Here is an 11,222-nt window from a genome sequence, read left to right as displayed (position 1 = left end):
AGGTTCTTCACAAAATATGGATGTCGGCTCAGCCCATCATCCGGACGACTAGATACGCCCACCCATCACCGTAAGCAGAGCTCCGTACAACCTCTTCGATTGGAGCAGACATTGGTATCACAGCGCCGTGTAAAACCGGCTTCGCAAGAACGGGAGTTCTGCGACTGGGAAAGAGGTTTGGTAATAAAGCGTGCAAAACACTTCCGATCGTTTGAGCTTGGGTGGCATGGCTGGTCCGCGATGTTAAGATTTGACTTGACTGCATACTGGATGCCTGCACGAATGGCGGAAGTGGCGATTGTACTACTTTCAGCGCCGCAGACTCGGAGTCTGGAGGAAGAGGCAGGAAGATGCGGATCGGTACGTTGCGGAAAGGTTGCGAAAGCGGAGGAAGTAGAATACTTGATATGCGTTGGAAGGAGGGAAGGTCGACTGTTTTGGCTGGAGTCAGACTAGACCTCATCACAAATGCAGTAAAGTAATTTATGCACAGAAACTGTTACTCACTTTCTTCGACCGCCCTCCAAAGACCCGATGAATCTTCTTTGGAGAGACTCATGATGCCTTTGGCTGTGCCGTTTCGGAGGAAGTCTGCCTCCTTCACACTGTTGATGAAAGCGTCATTCATGACCATTCCGTTGGCATCAAGTCGGACAAGATCATCAGGCCAGTCGCTAAAATGCACAATCAGACGCCAGGGTGATGATCCGTTCTCGGGGGACTCGTCGCCTCTGGCGGCGGTCTTTGAGGCTGGGTCTACGCCGGCGTAGAGATCGAATAGAAGCCCGACTGGGTAGTGCCATTTCAGAGGCACGCCTTCAAACTCAAACCAGCCATCGTGAGACTGGGAGTTTGGGTCTATCAATGAACTAGAAAAGAAAGCTCGAAGCCTGGGGAGCAAGGAGGGGAGATATGCGATGCGTGAATACGCGATCTAGCAATTGAGATCAGTCTTGGTCATTGTCAAGTGATTCGAAGATAGACACACAAGATATGGATCTGTTTTATCAAAAGTTCGACTTTCAGATGGAGCCAGGACGATCTCCAGTGGTAAGCGCCCTTCCCACACGGCCCGCTGGATATAGCCAAGAGACACTCGGTTCTCCATCTCTTCGATAATTGGAAGTTCGGCCGTCACTCCGATGGCTTCTTCTCTGTTCGCTTGTCGGTCGGGAGTTGACTTGTATATTGCTTCGCGAACTAGCAAATACACCTCGACAGACACGCGTTGAGATTCGCGTGTCTTCCGGTAAGGTTCGCCAACTGCCCCGCTTTGGCCGTGGTCATGATCCGGGGAGCGTATCCACTCTGGGCCAAATTCCAGGCCAGGCACACTTTAGATATTCGATTCAAAGTGTTTGAAGTCCGAAAATCACGGTCGGTCCAGGTTAGAAGAACGTGACTTGGAGTTGCGCCAAAGTTGCAGATTGTCACGTGTAGATTCAATCCCAGGCAAACATCCAGGCTCCAGGGGCTTAATTTCAAGTGTCACCTGGAACCTCCCAACTCTGCCAACTTCGAAGAGCTGCAATAACTTACAAATCACCTCACGCAAGTTCAAATTCAGCAACATCTAATTCAAATGGACAAAGCAGGGTCGGACTCATCTTCAGTCAACAGGGGGTGGAAGCGTCCAGCCTACGAAGCGGAAGAACCGATCACTCCTGATGCCAAGAGAACCAAAAGCCTTGATCATGCGTTGACACAACAGATGCCAGCCCCGGTCCGGAGAATCCCTTTCCCAGACAAGGCATGCTGACTCCTCCACACCCTATGCTCGCAATGTTTTTTACTAACTTCTTCGAAAGCCTGCAGTCTTAGAAGAACTAAATGGTGAGATTGAGTACCGAGTCGTCAACAATGATGGCTCCAGAGACAACGCGATCATTCTCACGGGTCTCAAATGCCTGTTTCAAAGGCAACTTCCGGAAATGCCGAAAGAATACATAACCCGTCTCGTCTATGATCGCTCCCACTTATCTATCGCTATTGTCAAAATGCCCTTGCAGGTCATTGGCGGTATATCATTCCGACAATTCCGCCAGTTCGCTGAAGTCGTATTTTGCGCCATATCCTCGGACCAGCAGGTGAAGGGATACGGAGCGCATCTCATGGCCCACTTAAAGGACTATGTCAGAGCTACATCCGCAGTGATGCACTTTCTAACTTATGCCGACAACAATGCCATCGGATATTTCCAGAAACAGGGCTTTACCAAGGATATCACTCTCGATAAATCTATCTGGATGGGGTACATCAAGGATTACGAGGGAGGAACACTTATGCAATGCTCTATGCTTCCCCGGATACGGTACCTCGAAGCTGGTCGAATGCTCCTTAAACAGAAGGAATCTGTCCTCGCCAAGATACGTACCTTTAGCAAGAATCATATCATCCATCCACCCCCTCCGCAATGGGCTGACGGCGTCATTGTGTCAATCGATCCGCTCTCTATTCTTGCTATCAAGGCAACGGGCTGGACTCCGGCTATGGACAAGTTAGCACGAGAGTCCTCCCACAGACCAGGACCACATTTCAACGAGCTTCGACGTTTTTTGAATCAAATTCAAAACCACAGGCATGCGTGGCCTTTCCTCGAACCAGTTAATAGAGAAGCAGTGCCGCATTATTACGAGGCCATTGATTCGCCAATTGATCTGTCGACCATAGAAGAGAGATTGGAAAGTGATCCTGGTCGTTATGCTACCCCGAAGGACCTCGTCGGCGACCTCAGCTTGATGTTCAGCAATTGCCGGCAGTTCAATGATGCAAAAACGGTATACTCCAGGTGTGCGATCAAGCTGGAGAAGTATATGTGGAAACTCGTCGGGGAGATTCCGGAATGGTCTTACTTACTTCGAGAATAAGGAACGCTCCCATACAAGGAAGTTTTATCTCGTCGTTGAATTCCGATGTATTAAATGCTTCTTCGGTAATTGGCATATTCACGTGTGTACTTGCACCTTGGTTTCTTTGCCCGGCCACCACCGGGCTGCACAAGTTGCCTGCCTGCTACCTATCGCCCGTGAGATATATAGTCACCAGACACCCCATTAACCGCCTAAAACTATACCATTAGGCTCTTTCCGGAAGCTCGTCAAATGATTATTCGAAATTTGAGGAAAAGGGAAATCAGGCTTGATTGACCTTGTAAATACAATTAAAGATGCGACCATAGCGAAAAATCGGTCATTTCGTCCGAGCCAGACTTCAGGGCTGCAGCGCGACTTTTTGAATGGAGATATAACTGGGTTTAATTGATATAGCGCAAAGGCGACCCGTAACACATGAACTGGCATCATTGGTCTAGTGGTAGAATTCGTCGTTGCCATCGACGAGGCCCGTGTTCGATTCACGGATGATGCACATTTATTTTTTATTGCGGCTTAATCGCCCATAGGACCCACAATGTTGGGTGGATTCAGGCCTACCTACCTTAGCTCTTACAAAGTTGCTTTTTACTGCGCATGTCATCATGAAGACACGACAATAGACAGTCCCAATTTACCGATACATTAGAATGGGTGTTCTTAGATCTTTTGATTGATAGGGATTGGTCTACACCGCCCATTCCGCAACATAGTTAGCGCACTTCCCGGTCTCCCACTACACTGCGCAGTAGTTAGTGAAAGGGAGGGGGGTCTCTGTAGTTACCAATGCCTTTGGTATTACTACAGCTGCAGCTGCCCTTACTATTGGTCTTACTATTGGTGTATTTATACCCCAGGCCGAGCAAGGCGGATGCATGTGACACAAGATCCATCCCTCAGTTTCTTTGACAACGACATCTTTCTGTCAAACGCCAGCAACATCGTTTCAGTGTCCTATCCGACATCAAAGCTGTTCTCAATGATCCCACCTTGACGGACAAGGAAAGTATTGCCAGGATTGACTGGACGAAGCCCTCCGATTCAGGCACCAAGAGTCCTGTGACTCCTGTCGGGGGGCGTCAGATTGGTTCGAGCGTATGTCCTTGGTCAGTGTTATCCCAACCAAACATTCGAATCATTGCATAGATAACCAGGATGACGATATAGGATATGGCGTGGATAAAATATCGAACGACAAGGTACCAAAGGATCAGATGGAATTGACGAGCAAGGCCCTGAACCTAGGTGGAGGATAGCTGCAAGGCGTCGCTCTAAACGTGATACATCGGCGTACAAAGCGACGGAGAACAGAACCTATCTCCTGGTTGACCTTTGAAGATACAGTAAACATGCTAACAAGAAGTACGCAGCCCCGAAGGCTATGCTGACACGTTTTCGACCTGGACCAGTGGAGGCTATTGCAAATAGTGTGACTACAGGAGCTACCGCTATGTCTGCTATAACTTCAACTACAGTAAGTGACAATCCTGTCTGTTAAGAAGTCTAAATCCATCGGAAATGCTTTGAAGTTCATGGGCCTGCAATATGGAGCAATCCGCAGAATGGTTCTTGTATGATGATTTAGCATCAAAGAGGTAATCAGTGAGTCCCAAAATTGCCCATATACTCACAACTACCTGTAGGTCCTGTATATGTGCTAATTTTTATGAACTTCAAATGCCTCAGTTGTTTCTCGGGGGCTTTCCAAACCGCAAGGAAGGTACCTATCCACACGTTGAATGTACTGTGTACACACCTGGGTAGGCAGTGTGAGACCTCAAATGCCTATGCTCTAGGCAGAATAGGAAAGAGCATGGTGGCAGGTATCAAAGTGCAAGAGCAATGGGCTGCCGAAGCCTTGTGACCTCGTCAAAGGCTCCTGAGGAAAGCGCATTATCTACCGAACAAGGAAGGTGCACGCACGAACTTTCCATCGCGACTTGCTTTTCTAGTCTGACCTCGAACTTCGGACTTTACTTCTTCCACATCTCCATCACCTTATCGCTCTTTATCGATTGATCCAGCCCTAACTTGGCAATATGGACCAGTCACTTTCCCCCACACCGTGTCCTCGACCTCTCCCTCCGGAGGTAAAAGCCATGATTGTCGACTACCTCTGGGATGACCAACTTACACTGGCCCGTTTGGTCGCTTCTGACAAGGCGTTTTACTTCATGGCGATTGATCATCTGTACTCGAACGTGTCTTTGGGAACCCCGCCGTTGAACAAAATTATTCACAGCGATGTCGCTTATCAGGTTGATCGTCGTGGTGTAAGTTATCACATGTCCAGATATAAGTTTGCTTTCTAATGCGATATATACAGATCGAAAGGTTTTTGGTCACTGTCCTCCGCAGACCAGACCTTCAAATATGTACCACCTCACTTGACGTTACCAACCTCCATGACCTGTGCTGGATGCACAGAAAGTGGCTTATCGACCATACAAATAGACCGTACAACTTTCCTCGGCTCTCGGCCCAAGACCGCATGATCATCGTGCGTGCCATCAGAGATGCCCCCTTTACCGAAAGGCTCAAGAAGGACCTGACTGACGAACTCATGTTGCGAGTCCCACGGTCTGACGCGCTTCTAGCTGTTTTGCTCGCAAGCCTCCCCAATTTAGAACGTCTCGAGATTGCTATTGAGAACCCTGGTCTCTATTTGTTCCTCCCGAGAGAGGCAAACCTATTTGAACGTGCGTTGGGCACGCCCGCTGGTGTAACCGCAGTTTACACCGATGGACAACCTGACGGGCAGCGCACTCTCCTGCCTAAGCTCTGGCAACTCAAAGCCGAAGTTGCCGGAGATTCCCCGGCGGGCAATATAATTGCACTCAAGCAAATAGTCCAGTTGCGCAAAGTGACACATTTTTACGGTGTCAGATGGAGTCGTCCGCTACGGTCTCCCGCGAATTTGCATGGGGATTTGAGTAACCTTGTTTACATCGAGCTCCGGGAATGCGTTTTTCCCAATCATGTCACTGAGAGACTCTTTAGCGGAGCTTTCAACCTGAGTACCCTCATCTACCAACGTGGATGGAACTGGAATCATGACATGACGCATTTCGTAGGCACTCGGAGCCTCAGGTTGGCGCTTCGCCCTCTGGGTGGGACCTTGACTTGCCTAGAACTATCCTTCAACCGATCCGGGAGGAACAGCCAGGAGACATTGTTCGTCCGACCAATCAATCTATGGTTCCTTTATTGCCTGAAGAGACTCAGGATCTCGGCTGGCCATCTTGTCACCAGTGCAAGGAAGGAACATATGATCAATCGGCATCATGAATCGTTTTGGGACTGGGAAGGCACACTGAACGCAGGACGGCCTGTGCGCCAGCTACTTCCCCCACGCCTTGAGAAGCTAGAGATTATTCAAGTCGAAGATCGCGACGAGTTCAACACTTTGTGTGACAAACTGCTATCTTGTCTCGCATACAGAGCTTCCCCAGAGTTTAATCAAACTCGCGAATTAGAATCGCTGAAAGAGATAGTCCTTGAACACCAATTTGAGGACCAGTCTCCACGTCTGGTGAAACTGCATGAAGCAGCAGATAGGGTGGGGGTGAAGTTGATTACGCTTCACAATTGCGTCGAGTCTACAACCACTGGCATTACGAGGCCAGTACGTGCCGACAAGGAGATTGATTGGGGATTTGACCGTGAGGTCAAATGGAAACACCCATTCATCTGGAAAGATGAAGTGGTTGTGAAAACTCCGTAAGCTCTACAAGAGCGAGGGGGGCTGTGAACGGGAGCCGGTGGGGGCCTGCCCGTCAGAGCCAGTGTCCAAGGATGTACATTAACTAGTGTGTAAGTAGTAGTAATGTCAAGGAGTTCCATGTTGCTGTTGTTGCATTCTTTAACGTCCGGCGGCAGCCGAGCTTTTTTAGGCCTCCCATGGGGCATGCAGACGTGCTAAGCTGAGACTAGGCCTAAACTAGACTGTAACGTCAATGAGTTCTACATGAAACAACGAAATATGGCTTTCTACAACAACAGCCCGGGTGGTCTAGTGGTATGATTCGCGCTTAGGGTATTCAAAACCTGAGCATTATTGCGCGAGGTCCCGCGTTCAATCCGCGGCTCGGGCCTGTTATCTTTTTTTTTGGAACTCACCCGAAGCTCAAGCTCGAGGATGGTGAGATGGGTTGTGGACGCACTGTTTTTTCTTGCTTACGATACGATATCCCTCGTGACTGCAAATGCTTATTTATATGCATGTTCGTACGTTGTGGTCGAGTCCATCTTAATGGACACAATACCCTACAGCATGGACGACATCCCCTGTGCAGCGAGAAGATCCACATTTGATGTAGTGGAAGTTGCCTGCCTTGTGGCCTGAAACATGCACGGACCAGGATCGGCATGATGTAATCCTCATGGCACTGCTGCCCAGGGACCTCGGTCTCAAGAAATCACGTTCATAGCTTCCTGGGAATCATCCCATTTACCTCATACTAATACTGAGTCGTATCCTACATCTTGGACGCATCTACTGTATATCTGATATTTCGATTCATTCGAAAACCAGATGTTGAGGCCTTGATCTGGAGCATAACAGCGATTCTCTCAGAACTGAATGTCAACCGAAGCACCAGGCTTCGCCCCTTCGCAGAGCCATGGCTGAATACAGGCTATCCTACGAGTCCCAACTGGTGTGTTCAAATTCCATTTGATGCCCTTTCTCCTGTCCATAACTCGCCATTCCCCGCACTGTATAAAACCAACAGTGAAGCTAACATCACGCCGTCAAGGATGTGTACCACCCCTCCTACCGCTACGAAGCCCACGACCCGCGCGATTGGAAATCCGCCGCTCTCCGCGGCCCAGCCCTTCCAGCCCTAGGAAATGCGACCGCCGGTGCTGTCGGCGCAGCAATCTCCAATGTCGTCGTCTACCCTCTCAACGTCATCGTCGCTCGTCTACAAACACAGAAGCAGAAAGCCAAAAACGCGAGCGAGAAAACAGGGGATAATGAAGACGAGGAAGAAGAACTGACAAGTGTACTGGATGCTGCTCGCAAAATCTACGCCCAGCAAGGCATCAGTGGCTTCTACCCTGGCCTGGCCCAGGATACCTGGAAGACTGTCGCAGACTCGTTCCTTTTCTTCCTTGCATATAGTGCGATTCGACAGAGGCGACTAGCTGCGCGTATCGGCGCTGAGCGGGCTGCCAAGAGCAAGAACGCGGTGCTTCCGATATTTGACGAACTGGCCGTTGGTATACTGGCTGGCTCCTTTGCCAAGCTATTCACCACGCCACTGTCGAATATCGTGGCGCGCAAGCAGACATCTACAGCACGAAAGGGCGGTGCTTCAGTAAATCTGTCTACTAGTGACATCGCTGCTCGCATTCGCGCCGAGAAGGGCATTTTGGGCTTTTGGTCCGGATACTCTGCCACTCTCATACTTACCTTGAACCCATCTCTCACATTCTTCCTCAACGAGTTTCTCAAACGAACCCTGCTACCCCGTTCAAAACGCGAGAGACCTCCGCCAGCCTTGACTTTCCTCTTGGCCGCATTGAGCAAAGTCGCTGCCTCCTCAATCACATACCCCTTCTCACTTGCAAAGACGCGAGCTCAAGTAACGAGTGCAGACTCTAAATCAGGGGCTCCAAATACAAAGGCCAAGAACTCCCTCCTTGCATCCCTCACTCCGCAAATACTCTCCACAGTCGCCACCATCGCCCGTGAGGATGGTATTACCGGACTTTACTCCGGTCTTCAAGGTGAAGTCCTTAAGGGCTTCTTTTCACACGGCTTTACAATGCTTGCCAAAGACGCCGTATACGCAACGATTATTAAGGGTTACTACCTCCTCCTATTGCTGAGTCGTCGCTATCCGTCGCCCGAGGAACTTATGCAACGTGCCCGCGAACAGGCGGAGGAATATACAGAGATGGCCCGTGAAGGTGCGCGTGATTTTGCAGAGAGGACAAGAGAGGGCACCGAGGAGCTTCTCAAGGCCAACTCTGGGAATCTCGCTGTTGATATGACATCGAACTCAGCGCGTGCTGCTAATGCTACCGGGGCTACGGATCATGGCATTGACGCGTCGTCGGGTCTGAAGATACCGTCAATTCCCGATGAGATCAACGAGACGGCTGAGCTTGTTGGTGATTACGTTGAGGATGAAGCGGTTGAATGGAAGAGCTTGTATCATTGGTTCTGGGAGAAGGGGCGTGGACCCCACCGCGATTAATAGGGGCTGATATGATGATGATGCATTCAACCAATTGTATATGATTTTTTTCTCTGTCTTGTTAGCAACCTATAGCATTCAAATTGAACATTCTCATTATCTCGTGGCTTTTAATGTTGCACAAAGCGTCTGCACAGTTATGCATATTACCGGGAACATAGCTTATTCTTTACACTACATCTCATGACATAGTGCACTTGTCTCTTTCTATACCCCTATAGAAGAAAGAAAACGTGGAAGAAACGAAAAGAAAGAACAACCCATTCCTCCAATATAATAAGTATAAGCATCAGCCCGGCAGGCCTTCAATACCTCTACCGGAACTGAGCCACAGACACCACCACCCCTAACGGGAACTCATGAGTGTCGTAGGCTTCCTCATGTAGTCCGGGGTCAGGTCAGTAGTGATCCTTAATGTCAACCTCCACCTGCTTATGCTCATGGCCCGCCACATGAGCTGGCTCAGGTCTCGCAGGCTCCTTTCCCTCTAGAGGGAAGTTAGTATCGTGTCAAGACAGCTTGAGGATATCAACTTACCGATCACTTTAAGGGGAGAGCCGTCGTACTTCACCCGGCCATTCAGGGAAAGATACAGCCATACTTTAACCCTCTTGCGCCATACAGTCTTTAAGATTTGATCCCTGATGAGCACTAGATGGGGGGCCCCTGGCTTTCCCAAGAAAGACACTGTCCGCAGCTTCAAGAGAACGTGAAAAGTTTTGACAGGAGCCCGGAACTCGAGGTGGAATTGTTCCCAGTAGCTCTGCAGCCTGGAGCATTTTCTCATCTCGTTGCACGTCCGCAGACCTCTGATACCTCCGCTGAATCACACTAGGTGCATCTCGTGTATAGCGCCGTAGTGCTGCCACTGCGGTTCTAAACCCTTGATCAGCTGGGCTGTGGAATTTGCACATTCCTTGATGATCTGCACCGATGCCGCATCTTTCAGTATTGTCGAGGATTGGCGCTGCACTTGTTTCTTCCACGATATAGTCTCTTTTGTATTTGAGATTGGTCTTCTCCTGCTCCCAGAAAAAGAAAATGCGGAAGTTAGGCATCAGTGGGGCAAACTGATCGGTAATATTCTGCAATATCTCAGATTCTTTTTCGAGTGCGTTCACCAGTCCCGACTCGAACTCCATGGCAGTCTTTGGTACCGCAAGTGTTGCGAGCTTCTGCAGGCTACCAAAAAGATTGGCTTTGCTCGATCCATGATGTGGGGTGCCGAAGAAAAGGATAGCAAATGTACAGGTGTAGATTGAGTAGATATGTGCGAGTTTGGGCCGACTCTCTGCATAAGCCAACGCCTGTTCATGGTCAGCGTATTAAAGACTTTGGTGTTTATAATGATAGTGTGTATTCATGAATCGCTCACTCTTTTGACTATTATACCACCGAGAGAATGGCATAGAAAGATGATTGGTCTTTCCGCTGCATCTTCGAGCTATGATCATCAGCAGCGTTCCATCTAATAGTCTCAGAAAGTACCTACATCTCTATCGGCTTCGAGCTGCGAGACCATTGTCTGTGCATGTTGTAAAACCCTGTCCGAGCTGGGTGTCTTCCCGTTCCAGGACGCGATGCTTGCATTATAGCCCCACACTAAAACCCGGGCACGCGGGATATATTTTGGCAGGAAAGCTAGATCACTCAACCAGCATGTGCCCTGCTTGGACGTCCATGTCTCCGTTGCGTGACCATTGAGTCCATGAACGGCAACTATGCTATTTAGATGTTAATAGATTTCAACACTAGCAAGTTATCGAAAACCCACTCAACTTCAACTGAACCATCAACCGGACGGTATAACTCTCGAATCCCGTACATTTGCGGAGTGACTGCGATAGTTCAATGATGATGCAGAGTCAAAAGAGTCTATATGTAGAGACCGGAAGAATGTGTGTTTTGGACCTGTTGATCAGATGGGGATTTACGTGCTCTTATGTTATCTTCGTTTCTTTTTTTGAAGTTATCTTACCCCGTCAGCAATCCGAACCATCTGTCATTGGGCACGAAACTAAATTCTGCCGCGTTATTTTGGTCTGCGCTCGGTGGCCAAGCCTGCATTAGTGTAGGCGCTTATTAAATGAAACGTTTGGTGCATGCAAGGCATGCATGTGCGGTAGTATCGTAGACTGATCCCTGG

The 11,222-nt window shown here is 49.1% G+C and overlaps 5 protein-coding genes across 5 annotated transcripts; 3 read left to right on the top strand and 2 right to left on the bottom strand.

Annotated features, from left to right (window-relative positions):
• Positions 1 to 28: 28 nt before the first annotated feature.
• On the bottom strand, positions 29 to 1,108 carry N7515_005888 (autophagy protein 5; the record flags this gene model as incomplete). Its single annotated transcript, XM_056666632.1, has 3 exons — positions 29 to 432; positions 508 to 934; positions 989 to 1,108. The coding sequence occupies 3 exons, from the start codon at positions 1,106 to 1,108 to the stop codon at positions 29 to 31; spliced, it is 951 nt and encodes a 316-aa protein (XP_056520228.1).
• A 474-nt stretch (positions 1,109 to 1,582) lies between these two features.
• N7515_005887 (bromodomain-containing protein) lies at positions 1,583 to 2,867 on the top strand (the record flags this gene model as incomplete). The annotated part of the gene is made up of 2 exons (XM_056666631.1): positions 1,583 to 1,723; positions 1,809 to 2,867. The coding sequence occupies 2 exons, from the start codon at positions 1,583 to 1,585 to the stop codon at positions 2,865 to 2,867; spliced, it is 1,200 nt and encodes a 399-aa protein (XP_056520227.1).
• Positions 2,868 to 5,361: 2,494 nt separating this feature from the next.
• Positions 5,362 to 6,594, top strand: N7515_005886 (uncharacterized protein; the record flags this gene model as incomplete). The annotated part of the gene is made up of 1 exon (XM_056666630.1): positions 5,362 to 6,594. One exon carries the CDS (start codon positions 5,362 to 5,364, stop codon positions 6,592 to 6,594), a length of 1,233 nt encoding a protein of 410 aa, XP_056520226.1.
• An 898-nt stretch (positions 6,595 to 7,492) lies between these two features.
• On the top strand, positions 7,493 to 9,076 carry N7515_005885 (putative mitochondrial carrier protein; the record flags this gene model as incomplete). Its single annotated transcript, XM_056666629.1, has 2 exons — positions 7,493 to 7,528; positions 7,628 to 9,076. 2 exons carry the CDS (start codon positions 7,493 to 7,495, stop codon positions 9,074 to 9,076), a joined length of 1,485 nt encoding a protein of 494 aa, XP_056520225.1.
• Positions 9,077 to 9,474: 398 nt separating this feature from the next.
• On the bottom strand, positions 9,475 to 10,903 carry N7515_005884 (esterase/lipase family protein; the record flags this gene model as incomplete). Its single annotated transcript, XM_056666628.1, has 6 exons — positions 9,475 to 9,563; positions 9,614 to 9,619; positions 9,699 to 10,383; positions 10,452 to 10,520; positions 10,569 to 10,800; positions 10,851 to 10,903. 6 exons carry the CDS (start codon positions 10,901 to 10,903, stop codon positions 9,475 to 9,477), a joined length of 1,134 nt encoding a protein of 377 aa, XP_056520224.1.
• Positions 10,904 to 11,222: the final 319 nt, after the last annotated feature.

This window comes from Penicillium bovifimosum (genome assembly GCF_028826915.1).
Source record: "Penicillium bovifimosum strain IBT 22155 chromosome Unknown utg000005l_segment0_segment0, whole genome shotgun sequence".
Lineage (NCBI taxonomy): Eukaryota > Fungi > Ascomycota > Eurotiomycetes > Eurotiales > Aspergillaceae > Penicillium > Penicillium bovifimosum.
Note: the sequence above shows the minus strand (reverse complement) of the source record. Positions and strands in the feature narration are given on the sequence as shown.